Genomic DNA, 21,688 nt, shown 5'->3' with positions numbered 1-21,688 from the left:
GCGTCCCCTGTAGATCTGAGAAGGTCAAGGTTGCATGTCAGAAGTCCTCCTAAGTGCTGCGGGGTAATGAATGGGATACAGTGGTAGTGGAGATCTCAAACAATTAGTGAAATGTCTTCTTTTTGGCTAGCTGTGGCTCAATTTTTTTTTTTTTTTTTTTTTTTTTTTTTTTTTTTTTTTTTTTTTTTTTGTGAAATTTGGTTGTTGAAAAGAATACAGTAAATAAGGCTACACTATCAAGGAATTTGGGTTTTTTTTGTCCTTAAATGCACCTGCCTTCATTTGCTATTTCTGATTTTAAAAAATTACAATTTTTTTTTTGTTCATTTGTTACATCAGAAGTGTGTTTTATTTTGTGTATTTTTACCCTCTTATGGTAGTCGGTGATTGAATGGAAGTATTATGGAGTATTACTCCTTTCCTAAGACCAGAAATATAACATAATAAGCCATCGATAGAAATATTACATATAGAGGTTCCCAATCTGGTAAATTGTACATAGGAAAGCTTTTCCATATTGATCCCTTAACTTCTGCTCTGTTATATAGGATAGGAGGATTAGTACTGAAACTGCAATTACGCTTAGATTTCTAACACCTAATTTATTCAAGTATATCATATTTTTCAAGACTTATCATTTGTAGGTACTTGCAAATGCCATACCTTCTAAGGTGGCTCCTGTTTTCCTTTTAAAACACATTCAAATCATATTTCTCGAGTATTATTTACCAAAAAGACAAAATTATATATTTTAGAACACTTGATGAATCTGTTTAAGTATAATGGTTAGTATGGTGCAATGCCAGGTTCCCATGGGGGGGAAACATCATAAATCTTACCTCACTGCTAATTTCAAATAGTGAGAACCCCCTCAGTATCATTTCAATTTCTGATTTGAGTATCATGACTTTTGTTATAGTACTTTTGGATGATGGTCTTATTAAAGCCCCCTTTACACTGGATGGCGTCCTTTCTGCGTCCAGCAGTTCGGCTCCATTTGAGAGTTAAAGAATTATAATACTTTACGTGCCGACAACTGGCCGATCATTGAGCATTCATTCTGATACAAAATCAATGCTCGTGCCTCCTTATTAAGACCACAGTGATGCCAAATTTCATGGTCGTAGAAAGGACGCCATCCAGTGTAAAGGGGGCATTGGCTTTTTTCCTGAAGTATATCCAAATGGCATGTAATTTCCAGGTAAAAGAAAAAGAGTAGCAGTAAAGTCGGGTCAGATCAAAAAAATATTTTTTTGTAAGAATCTGATCTGATTGCTGATGGTTTCAATGAATTGTTATTCAGCGATTGGGTAAAAAAGAAGTAAAAAAAAGAAAAACAGTTAACACTGGTCCTTAGGTGACATAACAAGGTCCTGTTCATTTATAACAACAACATGTGTATGACTTCAACTGCGGTTAATGACAATAACATGACATTACCAGGTTCTTCTTAGCAATGCAAGGTGTCATTGTGACATTTACGTTAATAATCATAATTATTGTGAACCAGAACATGTAAACAGCTACAGTTTCCACACGATGTTGATTCATGACAATGGGCATTATTTAAGATAACCAGGCCCCATTCCTGTATACCTATGAGGTCATTTGGACAGTATTATATACATTATATTAATCCATGTAAGCGTTGTCAATGGGAAGCAGCCAGGGCCCTCTCAGTGTATAACCCCATTGTCAACATGACAGTTATTATCCAGAGCAGCGTTCATCATTGAGATAACCAGGTTTAGGCTGTGTGTAACAGAAGAATTCTGCCCAACAATGGAGTCGTTGGAGCAGAAGAACGGGAGTTTAATCTGAAGTGTTGAATGGCTTGACTGGTGTGGGAGAGAGAAGGTGGGTCCATTGTGTTCGGTGTTAAGGTATGTCTTTCTCTGGGACGCCATGCTGATGGGAGAAGAGGAAGCTGGTTGAAAGCGAGAATGGTTTTCTGTTCAGGCATTTATTGAAGATGTTTTATTGGTGTATGGTGTATATTGCTGGGACAGACTTTTGTAAATATGGAGATGGGATCAGAGTTGAAGTTAATGTTCATACTTAAAGGGAGGACAGTGTTTTTATTCATTTGAAGTATTGCATGTTATATATTTTGCAGTATTGGAGTTTCTCAGTGCTGTAGGTGATTCCTTGCAATGGAAATAGATGGTCCTGCACAGTCCAGAGTGCGCAGTTTCCCTGTGAATATTCATATCAGATCCTTACAGTAAGCACTTAAATCTAGGTATATCTAGACACCATAGGAAAGAAAGAAGAAATTTCAACATGCCAAGTGCTGCTTTGCTGTTATCATTCAAGGGCATTGACCACTGGGCAGCCTTAACAACCAAGAACTGCCAGAGCTGTTGGCAGAGGCGGTCAGATAGATTGCCAGCTTCTGGCCCCCTGAAGATATACCATGGCAAGTGGACCTCATGGCGATACCGGTATCTCATTAATACTGCAACAAGTTTAGGGAAAACAAACAGCACTTGGCCACCACTGGGGGGTTTCGAGTTAGAACCCAGGAGCCCAGTGGGTCATTAAAGGGTTCAGTTACATATGTGATACCTACACGAGCTGCCACATTTAAAAGGTTGTTAAGTGTGGTTATTGGAGAAGATCTGCTGGTACCAACTTCTTCTATGTGGCTTTAAGGATTCTTCTGGGAGGTTCCAAAATATGGCGGTGCCATCTTGTTGTTCAGTTTCTTCTCTTGATGCTTCTTTTAAAAAGTTTTTAAATGTCTTGAAGAAAAGCTACCGGTACAGTATTTTTTATCTTTGAATCTTTAAAAATATTGGGGGGGGGGGGAGAAAACTACCAATATTGTGTTTATACTGCTTGACATTTCTGTCACGAAGATTAGGGAGAAGCTGGATGATCTTGCGCTTTAAGAAATATGTGATTATTTGTGCCTTGAATACAATACTGGAATGGCTTACAATTATGTATGTGGTATTTTGAAGCATTTTCTTATTAAGTTGTGCTTGGTAACTAAGGATTTTCAGAAGCTTTCATGGATAAGATGTGAATTGGGCTGATGTGAGGACACCGGTCTGAGCGCTGTTTTCTCGGCGAAGTCACAAAGGATTTCTAAAAGCAGCTGGGCTCTCAGAGCTCACACTTTTGTAATCTTTCCTCAGTTTGAGTGCCTTTGATTGTGTTAGAGCAGCAATGGTTTTCTATCAAGTGTTGTGAAACCGACTTTGGTTACACGACTTCAAGTAGTCTGTTGTTCTGCAGGTTTGATTATAAATATGGATCATTCTGCACCTGCATTGAAAAAGGGAATTAAGTACATAGATATCAGATCCAAGTGCCTGTTGTTTCGCTCAGGTTGTGTCAACAGAACACCAGGGAGAAAGGTGAAGGGGATCTGATGAGAGCAAGCTATGAATACACTGGCTCTTTTCAAGACTGGGCAAAATATAGATCAGCTCCAAATTGGGATATAAGAGGTTCATTGTGATCTCACGGCATAGGGCAGATGATAGGATTTCATCACCATGAGGATAACACACACTACGACATATTGCTTATCTCAGTTGATTGTTTGATTGATTGCAATCAGCTTTTGTTTAATGGCTTCGCCATGAGCTGTGAACCCATTGTGATATATTCATTATGTACTAATTCCAGTACCGAGTGACTTCGAGATTGCATTTTTGAGCCAAAATATATCTGAGCAGAAAATGCATCGTAATCTAACCGACATCACCAAGGACAATTAGATTACGTGTGTACCCAGATTGTACACTCAAGCTATTCAGAGTGAATGTAAAGCAATCTGGTCAGCCAGTGTTGTCAGTGGAACTATTTTTATTCCAAGCAAGTCCGGTTATGAGCACAAATTGAATCCCGTCAGGTGTGAATGAAGCTCTTAGCTCACACAATCACTGTTGTGTTAAACTCTGCGGTTAACTGGTACTTGCGAGCACGCATCAGATGACTGTAATTGACTGCAAATTGATGTCCTGTCAATAGCAGCAGCAGCAGCACAGTGGCACTTGTTCGTAGTACTAAAGCGAGTTTCCAGTCGAGGTGAGTCGACGTAACTTGATCTGGCCCTTCCCTATATTCTGTGTGACTATCTTTGGCTCATCTGGAAGATAGGCCAAACCTTTTACCTCTCAGTTGTCATAGCCAAGACAATTTTTGATCGAGGTAAGTCGTATTGTTAGATGTTCCTCCCACATTGAGCTCATGTTATTAAGAGGACTTGCTGAGGTGAGATGCACTAAGTGACACCAGCCTATCTCCACTGGAAACTCGCCATTGTGTACCTTGTTTTGCACTTTCTTGGCTGTAGCACAGGATAGATGATTGTTTAGTCTGTTAAGAGGAGTTCTAATGAGGCTTTTGGGTATACTTTGATTTGCATTACCTGGATTGCATTCAGCCCATCCTAAGCTTATTGTAAGCGAAAAAGAGATATTATGTAGATTTAATGAGAAATTGATCCTTAAGGATTGCTTGTTTTTATAAGGCTCTTCTTTGGAGTTTATTATCACACAGTTCTGTGGATAGCAGATACAGTCAGGGCTGTGGTATACATGTAGCTGACAGGCTATCAGTGTTGTTTTAGTTTGTCAGATTTAATTACTATATTTTCGTTACTTGGATTTTTTTTCAGTGATCATTTGTATCATTAATCTATCTAGTTGGTGAACATTTTGTTTTTAAAATGCTCATTTTGTTTTATGAAAAGTAAAGATTAGTTCACTTAGATGCTGTGCCTAGGGTGATAAGAGAATGCTATGGAGGTTAATCGGTGATTGGTCTGTTCCTCTTCATTGTTCTTTTGAAATTCCTTTACCCTTGATCCTCTTCTGGATAGAGATTCTTTTATTCTTACTTTTAACATATTTTGTACTAATTATGCACCAAATCTATTTTTTACCATAAAATTTTCATCATTGTAACATGGCTTACAGGTTGGAATCTGGGTTTACAGAAAATACAGCTATCTCAACCTGATTACCAGGTATTTGACATCAGTGTAAGATAAAAACTATATTTAAGATTTTGCATTTTAGGTTGCCCTTAATGACCGTTCAATAGGAGAAGAGCCTATCAACGAAGATACCGATTTTGCTTCCCATCATGCAGCGCTATACGACTCCAGGAGTGTGCCAACATTACAGGTGCCAGGAGCAAAGTTTGTGCTGCCATCTACACTTCCCGCAGTTGTTGCCAAGCAACAGGCAGTCTTTGCTGCCAATGGGTGTGTCCAGGTTGTCATGGTTACCTACAAGGGGAACCCTTTTATTGGACAGGAGGTGAGATAAGTTAAATCAGTTATAACTTTCAGATAAAATTGTTAAATGAAGAAATACACTGTAGAATGCATAAAAATCTGTTATGATATAGCAGTGACTGATGATTCTCAATTTTGAGGAACTAAATCGGAAATTAGTAGAAAATTATTTGAAATGAACAAAAATTTTTAATGATCATCTTTGTTTTAATTATGTAATAGGTGCAGTCCCGAGTGGCCTCCCTGAAACTGTTTGACTGCCTATCAAACCCGATTGTGGTACAGAACCTCACTGATGAAAGCTTGATTAGAATGGAACTCCAAAATACTCCTGACCAGGTAGGTGCATTGTGGGATTAAAAATACTGCGTTATGGGATAGTGGGAGTGTTGTCTGCAGTGTTCAAGGTGGTTGCTCTTTGAGTTTACGTCCATAAGGTTTAAAGAAGAAAAAAAAAATGAAGTGAAATTGAAATTGTTTTATCCCAGGCAAAAAAAAAAAGAAAAAAAAACACCAAATTGGCAGAATAGATTTCATAATTTTAATATGTCCTGACTAGAACTTCTCTTATCCAAGGTAGGAAATGTTTCTTTCTAACAGTACTTCAGCGAGAGAACGAAATGTATCAAGTAATGATTCAGGGGCAATGAAAAAATAGGACATTAGCTTCTTAATGGAAATAGCCCTTTAATGGAAAAGAAGCATGAAACATGCATGGCAAGTGATTTTATAGTACATTTAGAATGACATGTGTACCATTCACACAATTTTGTCTTACACATTATCGATCTTTTTTCCCGTCCATTGATGAGGCCCCATTTTTGACAGCTGCGGATTCCTCCAATTATGGCACCAGGGATAATGAGTCATTAATTAAACGCGGCAATCAAAAACCCCTCCGTCACATAATCAAGTCTTCTTCCTACTTGTTAATTAATTGAGTCCTCAATGTTTGAAGTGTGTCCTGGCGTAAATTGCAAATTGGTTTATCAGATTAGTCTCCTGTCATTTAGACAAATCTCATGTGAGTCATGCCGTGCCAAGAAATGCTTACCAGGCCCGGAGCCAGTGGGGGGGGGTTCGGAGGGTTCTAAAGAACCGCCCTTTTTGCTGGGAAAAGGTCCTCTCTGGATAAAATTTGATCTAGGTACATGAAGGTTTTATGGTAAAAGGTCCACTTTTTCAGAAAACGACCCCCCCCCCCCAATTTAAAATTGCTGGCTAAGGGCCTTCTTACTCTGAAGACGATGTTAGTTTTGATCCATTAAATCCAAACAAGAGCATGTGCCATGGCAATAGTTTATGCTATAATAGATGGTAGATCCATGATATTCATAAGGGGGGAGAGGTTAAAATATTTATTTATTTATTTATTTGTTTGTTTGTTTGTTTGTTTGTTTTTTACAAAATTCGCTAAAAATCAAGGATATCAAGAAAGTGTAGGGGCACAAGTAGATCAATGAATAAACAAATAAATGAATTTTAAAGAAATAACAAAAAAATAAATAAATATAATAAAATCCCAGGGTCAGCTCAGATCAATAAAAGCTCAATACTAATTTATCTTTTTTGGTGACAAAGATTAGTTGCATGCGTCACTGGAGATATGAAGACAAACTGGATTACAGCCAGTTATGTACAGGAAATTGCTCTCTGATAAAACGCTTGGACCACTGATGAAGTCTTCTATATGTTAACATTTGAAAGTTTTTTTTTTGCCTCTAATATACTGGAGGGTAGGGGGGGATGGGGGCTCAGAATGGTTCTACATTGTTTCCGTTGTATAGATTACATTGATAAATAATGAAAGCAGATATTTTAGAAGTTGAGTGCTTTAGTCTATTTTTTTTCTGTATATACAGCTATTATTGAATTATGTATATTAGACTACTATTGGCAGGTTTAAGTGCACTACTCCATCCTTATAACTTTTCTACAATGGATTTATATGAATTCAGCAATTACTGATGTCTGAAACTTGTTTTTAATTATAGAATGCTGTCCCACAGCAGTATCAGCTGAAGAAAGAAAACATGAATATCCACAAATTTAATGTGACTGTGGAGAACCTCAGACAGTCCCTGCAGGTGGAGCTGGAGTTTCTGAACCAAGCACAGGGCAGGTCTTTCCCCATTGCTCTGCTTATAAGGTAAGGAAGCTAGAATTGTGTGTGTGTGTGTGTGTGTGTGTGTGTGTGTGTGTGTGTGTGTGTGTGTTTGAATAATTACTGATGCAGGATAAATTGTTCTTTGTATTCATTTTATGTCTGCTTATGACTGCATTATTTTCTCCCAAATTCTTTGGAAAAAAATGGGGTTACATGGGTACATATAAATACAATTTTGAAACAAGCAATGGATTTTTTTTTTTCTTGTGGTGTACTACGACCTTGGAAGGAAGACCTTAAAGGTACATCACTTTTATAACTGTTGTCATCAGAACAAAGTCGCTGGAATTTTAGCAGTGACATGAAGTGCTGATTGGTGGCCATAGGGGACAGATTTATGGCCGAAAATTTGAAAACTAGGAGTGTGTACTGTTTGATTCTGCAACAAGTCAAGGGGAGTTGGTTTTTACTTACCATAACTTGCTCAAAGGTACATTTTTATGGCTCTGAAAAATTTTTTAATGGAAGTGGAGGCCTGCAGCCAATAAAGAGAAACTCGTCTGCCTGATGTGCCTGAAATTTTGACTCAAGCCTGATAGTAAGGTGAGCAAAGTTTCAGGTGTGTCAGTCTGACGGTCTGACAACTGTGTGGGATTATCTCTTACATGGTATTAACAGAGTAATTTTACAGAGGGGTGCAAAGCAGCCAGTGTTTTTTTAAACTGATAACTCCCCAGACCAGGCAATTAACAGTGGTATAAGATATGAGGTGTGAGCCTCACGTGATGCTGGATAGAAGAGGTGTTGAAATGTAATTATGGGATTACACTGTTTGGATAAACCAAGATGTCAGAACATGCAGTATACAGTTAAATCTGAACTAGTGGAACAGAAATACTCCTGTTAAATCCGTTATCAGTTGGAAACCAGAGAAAAGAAAACTGTGGAAGAAGACAAGGATGAGGTAAAGGATACAACCTTGATGGAAGCCCGTCTGAAATTTGTGCTCAGGCCTGTTTCTATGACAAGGTGAGCAAAGTTTCAGGTGTGTTACCATCTGAGGGAGAGCAGCAGCTGTGTAAGCAAGATATTCATTGGCAGGCTGACCAATAGATGTCCCTAGTAAACAAGACGAGCTCTGATCAGATGCTGGATGTTCCCTGTGAATAAGCCATAAGCTTAGACAATGGAAGTTAAAATAAAATGCATTATCACATGAAGGAACATATTCAAACAATATCCCCAAAATGAAATTAAGATGATAAAAAGTTGTATTCTGTGAATTTTGGAGACTCACATTCTTATTTTCACTCCATTATTTCAGTTTTGACCAGCCACCATCTCCCACCCACCACTGGCTGAAGAAAGAATACCACCATCTTGACAGCAGCTTGAAGATTTACATTCCAGCAGGAAGGTTAAACCGTAAGTATCAGCACCGAGTGTTTGTTGTTCCTTTCTTTTTATTTATTTATACATATTGAAGGTAAAAACATGGTAAATATAATATTCATCCTTCCTATGGCCCTCGTGTGGTTAGTCAAAATAACATTTTAAAGTAGGAATGCCATTAAAAAATATATGGGCCAATTCAGGCTGATATTCTTCAAAATTTATTTCAAAAGCTGATCGTCCATTTTGGAATTGCCTTACGAGAAAATTAGTGTGGCAGTTGCGTCTGTTTGAATGCAACTATGGACACTCTACCATAACGCATTCAATTTGTGACAGGGTGGAAGAATGCGAAGAAATTTACTTTTTATGAAGGAATAATATGTAATTTGTTATCCGAAAATAACGAACACGATTTTATTTGCATCCTCAGAGACAGGCACTTACTACCTAGGTGTTGTTGACGCGAGTTTTGATGCCGGGCGTCCTCGCGATGGAGAAATTCGCGAACGAGGCTACGCGCTGCGGATGTGGTGGGGAGACTGTGTGTACTGGAATGAACAGATCCCAGCTTGGTCTAGTGAAGGGTGTTATCATGAAGAATCATCAACATATGCTACTACACATTGCAGGTATGTTGTTATTTATATTATGCACCTCAGGTCCATAGCCAGGGGGGATTCGGGGGGGGGGGGGGGGGGGGGTCGAAAGTACCGCCCCTTTTGCTGGAAAGAGGTCCACTCTGGGTAAAATTTGATCTAGGTACATGAAGTTTTTATGGGAAAAGGTCCACTTTTTCAGAAAAAGAACCCCCCCCCCCCCCCTTTTGAAATTGCTGGTTACGGGTCTGCACCTGAATGAAAGTTTCACATAGGGTCCTATAATGGTGCGTTCTATTTGAAATTGACTCAAAATTCTGCAAGGTCCTATAAGACATCTTATAGTGTATTGTAGTCAAGATGAAGCTATGTATTTGTTTAAGACCTTCAGTGTTTATACAATTCTCAGTAAATTCTAGAATTTTGACTTTGAATTAATAGTACATTATTAAGCCATAACACAATAATTATTTCCAGTACAAAGAATTTTATTTTTTCCTCCTTTTCCCTGTCCTGTTGTCAAGATACATCTTGTTTAAGATATATGTATATTTTATACATGTTTAAGATCTTCAATGTATATAAATACCACTGTTCCATTCCAGTTGTAACCATCTGACGTCATTTGCTGGTCACTTCTCCCCAGTGTCCAGTGATCTCACTGTGGTCAAAGTGGACACGTTCTTTGTGTGAGTAACATTACATTGTCTGGAGATTTTGTTTTAAATACTTCCTGGCTGATTTTGAAGTGGAAAAGCAGATCGGTGTGATTTGGGTAAAGGAACCGTAATAATAATAATAATAATAATAATAATAATAATAATAAAATGGCACATAAAATGAATAAAAACTTTCTGAATAATTTTTCCCCAAAAAATAATTGGAAACTTTAGAGTTTTGCATTGATAATTTTATAACGATTAATCAATTGTACTTGAACAGATTTTCATCTGTTACTTTTTTTTCCTCTTTCAGGGAGAGTCCAAACTATGTACCACCTATGTTTGTAGGCTGTGTGGTTATCATCTACATTATGTTGCTCATCCTATGCTGTCGATTTGACACTGGCTGCGAGAGAAGAGAAGTCATCTGCCTGGAGGACAACTCTCCAACTGACAAACAGCGCTATGAAATCATGATTGAAACTGGGAGTTTGAAAGGAGCTGGAACAACAGCCAAGGTAATTGAAAATGATTTAGAAATGATTGAAGGATTTGAAATTGATATTGTTAAGAAAATGTGCACAAAGTAAAGTAGAATTTTACGAAAAGAGCAAAAACTGGTCATTTGGTTTGAATAATCTCAGTAAAAAAAAGGAAGTTTTTTCCTAAACACCTTTGCCTGCTTTTATCTGACCCATTCATTTTCCTTTGGATATAATTAAATCTTATGAAAAGCAAGGTGTTCCCAAATTTCAGGGCATTTTGCTACATACCCTGTGCAAAAAAACATTAAGTCCTATAACCTTTCTTATGTGAACAGGTTAGCATCATCCTCCACGGCATGGAAGGCATCTCAGAGACCAGAGAACTGGTCTGTCAGGGCAAGAAGGAGATGTTTAAGCCCAATTCCCGCCACACGTTCCTGGCAACACTCCCTGAGGGGCTGGGTAAACTGTGGAAGGTACAACTGTGGCATAACAACGCCGGGCGGTCTCCCAGCTGGTACCTCAGTACAGTCATCGTGAAGGATCTCAACACGGGTAAGGATTGGTGACAAGGATTTTATTTTAGGAATTCTGCATCATCAGATAATGGATTTTTTTTTTTTTTTTTTTTTTTTTGATAATTTAACTTTTTATAAAAACGTGAAATTTTTGTTGTTTATAGGAACAGATCTTCTGACTTTTAAAAATAATGTGAACGATGGAGCCACATTGTTTTGTTTTAAATTTATCAGCATTAGTTAAAATGAAAATGTTTTGTTTTAATCCCTGGAAGACTTTGTTTGAGTGTAAAGTAACATTTTTTCGAATACTTAAAATTTTACAATTGATTATAATTTTTGTTGCTCCCCTCCTTTGCAGGTCAGAAGTACTATTTCATTTGTGAAAGGTGGTTTGCTGTTGAAGAAGATGATGGCAGAATTGAGCGCGAGATTCCTGCATTGGAAGGAAAGCCAGGTTTTCAGAGGGTAAGAATCTTTTTTTGTTTGTTGTGCATTCTCCCCATGTTTTAAAAGCCAATCTGATAGTTGTTTTAAGTCTAAGGCCAAAGATGGTTTATAAATATGGCTTTCTTTTTATCATGTTATGTGTAGCTGAAATTTAGTGGCTTTAAATGATAAGAACAATAATAATGAAATTACCTGTGGAAAAAAGAATATAATAATAATAATAATAATAATAATAATAATAATAATAATAATAATAATAATGATGAAAACTTAAGCTTGAATAATAATGAAAATTATAGCATTTAATAATGCTGATTATAAGTTTAAAACTAAAGTTGATATTTAAAATCATGGTAACACTTACAAATAGAAGTGCATGTTAGGAGTATTTCAGTTAAGTGCCTTTGTGTATCTTGTATTGTGTGCTTATTTAATTCTAATGTAAAAGCCAAAATAAAATATAGAAATAAAATCATATTCACAGGTGTTCTGGACCAAGGGCTGGCAGTATTTCTGTGACTACCACATCTGGAGCTCCATCATCACGCGGCCCGCGTACAGTCGTTTCAGTCGCCCAGAGCGCCTGACATGCTGTTTCACCATGCTGATGGCCTACATGTGCCTGGACTGCTTGTGGTTCCATTGGAAAGAACCGCATTTAGAGGTAGGAAGCGGTACCATGGGGAATAAAAAAGATATGGACGCCAGTGTAATTTATCCAGTCTTAACATTTAATGAACAATTTTTTTTAACCTGTACTGCTTTGCAGATTTGTTTTGTATAAAATAAATAGAGGTATGAAGAAAATAAAAAATTAGAAAACATCCCAATGAATTGACCAATAATAAATTGAATGCATTGCATAATACTTTGAGTATAATATATGATGTAAGTATTATTGATGATAACCTGCTATTTTTAAAGTATCGAGGAGAGTTTGGCCTTCTGGACTTGTCTTGGAAAGCCATTGCTGTTGGCGCCATCTGCAGTGCAATTGTGGGACCACTGTACGTTCTTCTGGCCTTCTTGTACAGAAGAAGTGAGGTAAGAAGACATCAGTATATGTAAACATCACTATTATGAAAAATCAATTTTTTCATAAATCAGTTTTAATTTTCAGTTCATTTCAAGTTTGTTTTTGTTATGTATTTCATATTTGAGTCATGGAAGAGTTTGTGTACATATTTAAAAAAAATCATGTTTTCTGTTTCAGCTGAAGAAATCCAAACACTCCACGGAAGAAAGATACAAAAGCCTAGTGAAAAATGACGACGAGCAGTCGGAGAGAAGCTCCGAGACACCTACTGTCCTTCCCATCATGACTCATTCTTTAATCGACCAATCACTGATCCACTGGCAAAGCCTACAGGAGTGGGCTCAGAAAACATGGGAGAAGCGCTATCAGCAGTCCATGTCCAGCTCTGAGAGTGTCAAGCCGAAGAAAGGTATGGAGTAATCAAAGTTCATCATAATCAGCAAAAAATATGAATGAATTAATGAATAATGATAATAATAATAATAGCCTGTGTGTCATTGAAATAGAGGTTTTAAAGGTGACACCCTTTTACAAATTTTGCAAGAATTTTGAGTTGATGGTGAAAATTTCATCGTGAACAACATCTTTCATCTTTCTGTAGAATTTCATATGATTGAATATTTCTGCAGGTTACGAGACAGAAGCCTCTAGTGGATTTGAAGACTGCTTGAGCCAGGACCGCACTGCTGCCGTTTTGTCTGACACCAGTGACCAAGACACAAGGAGTGACCACTCGGACAACGGTGCCAAGGTCCTTGCCCCAACAGATGTCGTTCTCATCGAGGACCACACCAGAGGCCCCCAGAACTGCCTATGTCCACTGTGTTTCAGGTACATCGTGTGGACCCTGTGTTTGGTCATCGCCAGTGGGTGTGGAGCCATCACTGTGATGTATGGATTAAACTTCGGGCACGTCAAGAGCGTGATGTGGCTTCAGTCTTTTTACTTCAGCCTGATGACCAGTGTGTTCTTCACACAGCCTGTTGTGGTAGGTATTGGAGGCAGGGTTCAAGACGAGCTACATCCGACTTTAGGCTGCATTCAGAACAGCAGACTTACTAGTCCGCGGGCCAAATATGGCGACCGACTAAAAAGCTTTAGACTAATAGACACATTAAATTATCTTCTTTGGGCCCTTTCCCAACAAAACTGTTGTTCTACATAGATCGAATCCAACTCCGCTGGGACTGTCGCTGAATGCAACCATATTAACATCACCAGCTTTTCTGTACTCAACTTAGTGCCAGGAGGAGGCTTGTTAATCTATTTGATTGCATTCAGCAAGAGTCCGCGTGGGCCTTTATACATTTTTAGATACCTTTCATGATATTAAGTGTCTTCTATATGCTTAAATGAAAGAGAAACCTAATTTGTTTTAAGTATACATATCTTTGTTTTTTAAAATGTTATTTTTTTATTCAGCAGCAGTGTCTTTTCATACGTTTAAAGAAAACCTAATTGTAGTAAGTTAATGCTGTTTGGAATTTTGACTTCAAATTATCAGAATAAAATTTGAATAAATTATATCTGTCAGAAGATGACCAAATGCGTGCCAGATATGTTATTCTTGGTGGATGATAGGATGACCACATAAGACCCAAACTTAATCTTTTCATCCTTACCTTGAAACTTAATCTTCCAGATCCTATTGGCTGTGCTGATCACAGCTTGCAAGTATCGAAATGAGGCGTCCATCTTGAATGTGGAGGACATAGAATACTGTGAGGATGTGAAACTGGTGGGGGCAGGCAACATGGCCCTGTCATTTGGATGTCGCAATGAGGATGACGAACTGGCCAAGGTTTGTACTGTTTGATAATATCTTATATTGATTAATGAATATATATATATTTTTTAGAAAAAAATTGGTCAATTATTTCTTTAACAAAATAGAAAAGAGGCTTGAAAATTTTATTGTAACAGATGAAAGTGTCATCCATTGAACATTTTGATGATAGAAAAATTAATAACCAACAGCTAATTTTGTACAGAAATCCGAAACAAAGTTTGATATTGAAAGAAAATTTATTTTGTCACCAGGGTATTGCAGCCAGGCAACGCTCCCGCTACCTGAGATTTGCACGTCCACCTCAAGAGAAAGAACTGATTAAGGCAAGGCGACGCAACATGAAAGAGAAGAAAGCATACGCCATCTTGTGGGATATTCTGTCATTTGCCTTAGTCTTCCTGCTTCTGATATTCATGGCATTTGGGAAGTTCTCGTCCACTTCTTATCAGTTGAATAAAGCTCTGGAGACAACATTTCTAAGGTACGTTTGCGGTAATCAGATTTGAGAGTTTTGCTTGAGTTTGTGAAATCGTTCTCACAGTTCTCTTTGTTTCTTACCTTTTGAACTTTACTTCAGACATTAACTTATGAACAAGTGAAAGGAAGCTGATGGAGCATTGGTTTAAATTCTCCTTTAATAACTTTAAGATTAAATAATGTATTATTTAAATGTATTAATGAATCATCTCTCTTCTTTAACAGCAGCTTCACGCACCCTCTGGAGAAAGTGAAGCATCTTAGCGATTGGTGGCAGTGGAGTAAAACGGACATGTTGGACAGTCTGTATGGAACCAGCTCCAACCAGTTCTTGGCATTGCCAGGAAACAGTTATATCATCGGCTACGCTATCTTACGTCAACTGAGAGTGAACGAGGTGAGCTGTGAGGCCTCTTACAACATCTCCAAAACTTGCCGTCATGATTATTCGGGATCGTCTAAACAAACTTCAGACTTTGGGCAAAATGTGACCTTTGGATATTCCTCTCTCCAGTACAGCGGCATTATGGGACAGCATGCATGGTATGATGGGAATGGATTTATAGTGAGGCTTAACAAAACCAGGTAGGTGATTTTTGGGGGGAAATGATATGGGATTTTGAATATGCAGTTTAAGAAAGACGGTGTCATAATTCTCTTAAATATTTTATTTCTTTAGGTCATCTAATTTTAGAACTTGTGTAGCATAAAAAGATTTCTTTAGTATAACATAAAACCATATTTCACTTATTTATTTCTCCCTTTCTCACAAATTCAATGTGTAATGAAAATCCACATTACTTTCAGAGCTGGAGCTTACTCCCAACTCACAGAACTCCAAACTGCAGGCTGGACCTCTCGCCAGACCCGCGCCCTCATTTTGGAATTCACCACCTTCCACGCACCGACAAGTTTTTTCAGCTCTGTCAAGGTCATTTGCGAGTTCCCGCCCACTGGTCAGGCAACGCCCAGTGTCCAGGTGATCTCCACCCACCTGTATAAGTATGTCACTGTGTACGACAATCTTCACCTGGCTTGTGAGGTAAGGAGGTGTTCTTTGAAAATTAAATTGTCATTTATGTTGGTTATTTTGGTAAAAATTAGGGCCAAAAATGGAAAGAAGTGACTGTGGCCTTATGTCCCACACAGGACGAAGAGGAATGATGATTTTGGTAAAAATGATTTACATAAGTTTAATATCTTACACATTGAAAGCGAAATAAAATAAATTAATAATGTACTTTGAATGAGTAATCCTTTAAGTTTACTTGTTCCTGGTATACTGGCAAAGTGGAGAAATGGGATTTTTCTTAAAGTAACATGGCATCTTAGATGACTGGGTGTTCCTAAACATGTGTTCTTCCTCTTTATTTTCAGCTGCTGTTCATAATAGTGATGCTGTATAGAGCCCAAAAGGTGCTGAGTCATGCCATCCGCCTGGGCAAACAGTTTTTCTGCCATCCATGGAATATGGTGGAGGTGGCCTTGACCTTGTTATTCCTGGCATACTTTGTCTGCTACGTGTATCGGTTTGTTCTGGTACAAGGGACAGTGGAGATTCTGCGTTCCACGTACCATGAGGAGTTTGTTGATCTGACATTTGTGGCATTCTGGGACGAGGTAATTTGTCTATGCTAACACAGAGGGGCTCTACAGCAGAAAGTGTTGATAGTGAATTTTTAATTGGAGTTATTTAAGAGTTTTTATAAACTCTTTTTGTCTATAATAAAATGTAGACTACAATTTTTCTATAACATTTGATAATATTCTCAGCTTTTTTTGGTCTTTTCTTTATAATTTTTTAGGCTAAATAATGATACAGATTAATTGAAACCATTCCTTCATAAATGTATGCTTCCTTTCAGTTGTTAACTTTTAAAAATTATTACCTGAATAATTTGAATAATTCAAAAAAATTTTTTTCAGGTATTGAGGACATTGGTGGGGCTGATGCTGTTCCTGGTGTTGACCCAGTTTCTAAGACTGTTGAGATACAGCCGGCTCTATGCCAAAATTGGCAACGTTTACAAGAGAGCTCGCTGGGACCTCCTCACCTTCTTTGTAAGGATGATTTGAATTATTTGGGGCTTGTTTGCTTCACAGGCAGTTTAATTTGTTTTTATATGGACAGGATGCGGAAAAAATGGAATTTTAGTCATTTAAATTGACCAAACATTTAGCTGTGTCAGTAAAGTGAACAACACTGTGTTGTGTTAAAACTCTAATATATAAATTCCAAATCTTGTAAAGGCTTGAGTTTAAAGAATTTAAATTTCTGTATTTGTAAGGATATAGTCCATGGGTGAAAAAAATATACAAGGTCTTGGAACATTTTTTAAATTGTTCCCTGTTGATTTTACAGCTGGCATTTGTGATATGGGTGATGGCATACAGCAGTACAGGCGTGGCTCTCTTCAACACCATCAGCTACCAATTCAGCAGTTTATGGCGAGGTATCTTCTCCGTCAGCGCACTCATGACTGGCAGTTACGACCTCAAAGAGCCACTCGACGGCCCCACTTCTACCTTGGCCGCCATATTTCTCATCAGCTTCATGATATTTGCCTTGGGCATGCTCACTGCGTACGTCATCGCAATTTTGACAGTGCATTATCGTGCATACCACCAAGATGAGATTATCGCATTGTCGCCTGCAGAGTGGTTCGGGTTCTTTTGGGAGAAGATTTTGGCCTGTACTGGAGTGAGGGATGGAGACAGAGAGGAGGAGGAAGGAGAAGAGATGTTACCAGCAGTAAGTGGAAAAATTAGAGAACAGAACATTCAGAACAGATGATCCGGGGACTAACTGATCCGCTGACTAAATATGGCGACTGAACTTCAAAGCAGTACCGCTTAATCCCCTGATAGTCTCCCTGCCTCCACATGTGCCATTAAATGGATTAAATCTCATCTCTAAGGCATAATTGCAAGGCCCCTGCAACGACGGGTAGGCAGGGAGGCCATCATGGAATTAGTCAGGGCCATATTTAGTCCGCAGATCAACTTGTTCTGAATGGTCTCTTACTGTGTTGAAGGAATGAATGGCCCCTAGGAGTCTGGTCAATGATGCTACATATAGCAATGTTTTCCAGTAGTACTTTTATTTAAATTAAAGAATTTAATATAAAAAATTTGTAGATAAAATAAACTGGTCGTTTTAAAGTAACTTCATCAACATATACCTGTAATAAAAAACACATACACTTAATTCCAGAGAAGCAGTTTGATGTATATGTGTATGACCCCCACCCCACACCCCAATTAAAATTGCAACCTTTCAAATTTTAAACCTTTCTTCCTTTGCTTTTCCACCAGGAATTCACCATAGCAGAGATAGAGTACCAAGTTGATGAGCTGCTGTTCAAGATGAGTTCTCTGGCAGGTGATGTCCTGCCTGACAAGTATCCTGCAGAATTTGCTGACCAAGACCGGACATTTGGGTTTGGGGATGATGGGATATCTAGTGGAAGTTCTGAGGTGAATATTTGGTCTTTTGTCATTATTGTTGCTATTATTATTTTATATTATTTATTTATATATATATATTTTTTTTTGGGGGGGGGGGGTGTTGAATCATACACATTTATCTTGTTACAAAGGAAAGAAAAATGGTATGCATTTAATCATTAGATAAGGTAAAGAGCTCACTTGTGTTCCATTCAAGAAATAATATAAATTCGGACACAGCTCTGACAAAGCAATTTTATAACCTCTGAATGTTTTTGAAGCAGAATTTAGGTTGAAAAAGATCAATAATAAAATGCTACCATTTTAAATTACAATTATGAACTGTTATAAATTTATGTGTATATATTTATGACAGATCCACTTCAATGAGGAGAGATTTGAACAGCGTATTCAGAAAATCGAGGAGAACCTGTACACGCATGAGCCGCACCTGGCACAACTGATACAGCTGAGTAATATAGGGGCCTTGAGGACCATGTCTAATGAAGAAGAAACTAGACTGAGGTGAGCTGTTGTCATTTGCTTAATTAGTGAACAAAATTGATTCAGTAGTAGCACCAAAATTCTTTGTGTATCTTTTTTTTTTTTCACTTCTGGAAAGGAAGCTTTGCAAGAGAAGCATCAAACAGTTCAGTCCATTACAACCAACAGTGCATTAGTGTACAATCTTGGTTTTCTCCGACTTAACTGTTTTTAGCAGCGTTTTTCATTTCTGCCTGTGTAATTAACAAAAAGGATTTATACTTGTAATATCTGTTGTACTGATTTGATTCTTATTCCATTTTGTGTGTGTATTCACAATGCCTCTTCAAAGACAATTTGAAGACGATTGTTCAATACCTGATCTTTTCTTTAAATTTTTTTCTTTTTGTAGATCTGAACTGGAAATGGAGATATTCAGACAGCTTCAAATGCAACGCCAGGAAAGCAACATGCACTCCGAAGGCTACAGCAGTGGTAGCCATGGCAACTCATTTCCCACACAAGAGGGCGCTCTCAGTGGCAGCACTTCTCCCTCTGATGGCATACCCCACCTAAACAGAGCTACCTTTCCTAGTCCACCCCAAATAGGCAAGTGTGGGAAAACTGTGCATTTAGACGTGAATGTCTTGTTATAATAATAATAATGATAATTTTATGAATCTGTAAATAAGGTTAATGTATAATAACAAGATAACCATTTATTTTCCAAATAGATTGGAGGGGGGAGGATTCAAAACCCACCTGGAAATGCCTCATATGTTCTGCGTCCTTGATTCATCCATGATTCTGGTCCCATCAACAAATAATTCAGCAAAGTGATGCCCACAAAAAAAAAAAAAAAAAAAAAAAAAAAATCCCAGTGCTTCTACTCCAACCTTGTAACCTATGTAAAAAGATCTCATTTTGTCTTCTCTAATCTTACAGGTGCTCTACACAGTCCACAACATGTGGATCTGGACTACGGGTCCAGTCGGTCAGCCCACACCGACAGCCCGTCCAGTGTGCGATCTCAAAATACCAAATTAGAACAACAGGGTGACTATGAGTCAGAAATGACTAAGGAGAAAAAGCAAAGGATTGACAGTAGTGGAAGCAGTAGCAGGTACACGGGGAAAGGGAGTTGTAAGGCAAGCCCCAGCCCCGAACAGGGATTCAGTGACACGGAGAGCAAGGCTTCGAGTCAGGCCAAATCTCAGTCATCTCAGATGTCCGAAAACTCCGGAGAAGGAGCTAGACCAAAGACATACGCTACGGGAGCGAAGAACCGTGCACTGTTGTCTGCAAAAGAACCTGGTTCAGGGTATGCTTGCTTGGATTCAAGTACAGATTCAGACGATGATGGGAAAGGGAAAAAATTACCGAAAAAACAGGAGGCACGGCTGAGGAAAACAAAGTCTCGCGGCCGTGGGAAGGGAAAACAGCACATTCCCTCCGCACTTGAGTTGGAATCCTTTGCATTTGACAATGAGGCGTATTCTGCCGACAGTGACCTTGATGACCCTGCCCTTAATGACCTTGACCCACAACCAGGGACAAGCAAGCAGTGTTGGTCATAATCGTTTGTGTGTTATAGAAGATATTTATATTGACTGGAACTCATTTACCCAGATGCAGTTCCATTGAAAATGTGATGGCAATAGTTCAGTCTGTCTCTTATTTCTTGCCTGTAAAGTTCATGTAAAAAAATCCTGATTTGTATATGTATCATAAATGTTATTAAAATTGTCATTATCAATGCAAGTAAGATTGTTCGAAAAGTAGTATTAATGCTGTGGATTATGAGGAATTTACCCTTTTAAGTTGAACATTTTTCTAATACCAAAGAATTTTTTAAAATATTTTCTTGGTTTTGTAGTATTATAGCGTGTCAATCATTGTAGAGCATTCCAGCTGAAATATTTTGAATATTCTAACTTTTATATGCTATTTTGGTCACACTGAAGAAGGTCCCAAGACAAAATACTCTTAAAGATTTTTGTGCAACACTTTTTTTCCCTTTTTGTTTTTATTATATATCAAAATGGAGCTTTATTGAGTTGCTCAATGTCAGTGAAAGTGTTCATTCAGTAAATATTTGCTGTGAATCCATATATGATCAAGCCAATGATCGCATAATCAAAATAATGTGTTTGAAGCCTGTTAACATATGAATGTAAGGGTTTTGTCTCTGACCATGTGCAAAATATACACGTTCTATAATGCAGTGAATAATTGCATTTTTTTTTTCAACCCAAACAGGGTGAAGGTCATGGATCAAGTTTGCTACATTACGATGTTATAATCACCTAAGAAATTCATAATTTAGAAACAATTTAGGTAGGTTTTTGTACTGTCTGAGTCGGTAATCAAAGATAGTATACATATCAGTTTATTTAACCTACATACCGGTAGTTTAAAATCAAAGGGAGTAGGTTTTTTTTAATGAAATCACGATCTTAACTGACAAATTCTTATTGCTTATTGTCTCACACCACATGGTGTATTAAGTGAGGATTACTTCATGCTAATCAGGCCAAAAATTAGTCTAACCAGAACTTTTGTAGCAGTATATAATACGGCTTCACCTTCACTGCCAATGCAATTTGCCGTTATGAATAAGACAATCAAAATGTTATATGTAATGTAGAGTCTTCCAGTTCCATTTACATGTGTGCTATACACGCATGCATGCGCACACGTGCATGTTCACGCACACACACCAGCTCCATGCATGACTGAGATCTGCCCCAAGCAGTTCTTCCTTTAAGCAGTTCAATTTTAACGACTTACAAAGTAAATATTTTTGTATTTTATTCGATGCAATAATAATAATAAAATTTTCACTGTTTAAAAAAATCGAGTTGTGATTTGCTATACTGTACTCATGTGGGTGACAAGTAGGGAATATTAAGGGGCACCTTTAGATTTAATTAATTAATTACTTTATTTGCTATGGGAATGAAAAAGTCTTGCAGCTTCAATGAGG

General features: G+C 37.8%; 1 protein-coding gene across 1 annotated transcript in view; it reads left to right on the top strand.

The window, feature by feature from the left end:
* Positions 1 to 21,558, top strand: part of LOC106163191 (polycystin-1-like protein 1) — a 128,799-nt gene extending 107,241 nt beyond the window's left edge. Inside the window, exons 34-57 of the mRNA XM_087013793.1 lie at positions 5,037 to 5,279; positions 5,480 to 5,596; positions 7,252 to 7,406; positions 8,689 to 8,789; positions 9,190 to 9,388; positions 9,961 to 10,044; positions 10,331 to 10,535; positions 10,838 to 11,057; positions 11,382 to 11,488; positions 11,955 to 12,134; positions 12,395 to 12,514; positions 12,684 to 12,915; positions 13,136 to 13,494; positions 14,149 to 14,307; positions 14,547 to 14,776; positions 14,998 to 15,357; positions 15,580 to 15,814; positions 16,150 to 16,392; positions 16,699 to 16,833; positions 17,135 to 17,524; positions 18,088 to 18,249; positions 18,596 to 18,744; positions 19,115 to 19,311; positions 19,648 to 21,558. Of these exons, the coding sequence (XP_086869919.1) occupies positions 5,037 to 5,279; positions 5,480 to 5,596; positions 7,252 to 7,406; positions 8,689 to 8,789; positions 9,190 to 9,388; positions 9,961 to 10,044; positions 10,331 to 10,535; positions 10,838 to 11,057; positions 11,382 to 11,488; positions 11,955 to 12,134; positions 12,395 to 12,514; positions 12,684 to 12,915; positions 13,136 to 13,494; positions 14,149 to 14,307; positions 14,547 to 14,776; positions 14,998 to 15,357; positions 15,580 to 15,814; positions 16,150 to 16,392; positions 16,699 to 16,833; positions 17,135 to 17,524; positions 18,088 to 18,249; positions 18,596 to 18,744; positions 19,115 to 19,311; positions 19,648 to 20,279 (5,214 nt within the window). The 3' untranslated portion in view covers positions 20,280 to 21,558. The remainder of the gene's footprint in view (positions 1 to 5,036; positions 5,280 to 5,479; positions 5,597 to 7,251; positions 7,407 to 8,688; positions 8,790 to 9,189; positions 9,389 to 9,960; positions 10,045 to 10,330; positions 10,536 to 10,837; positions 11,058 to 11,381; positions 11,489 to 11,954; positions 12,135 to 12,394; positions 12,515 to 12,683; positions 12,916 to 13,135; positions 13,495 to 14,148; positions 14,308 to 14,546; positions 14,777 to 14,997; positions 15,358 to 15,579; positions 15,815 to 16,149; positions 16,393 to 16,698; positions 16,834 to 17,134; positions 17,525 to 18,087; positions 18,250 to 18,595; positions 18,745 to 19,114; positions 19,312 to 19,647) is intronic.
* The last annotated feature ends 130 nt before the right edge of the window (positions 21,559 to 21,688 follow it).

This window comes from Lingula anatina, chromosome 5 (assembly GCF_051362555.1).
Source record: "Lingula anatina isolate TDL-2025a chromosome 5, LinAna3.0, whole genome shotgun sequence".
Taxonomy (NCBI): Eukaryota; Metazoa; Brachiopoda; class Lingulata; order Lingulida; family Lingulidae; genus Lingula; species Lingula anatina.
This window is presented reverse-complemented; position numbering and strand designations above follow the sequence as displayed.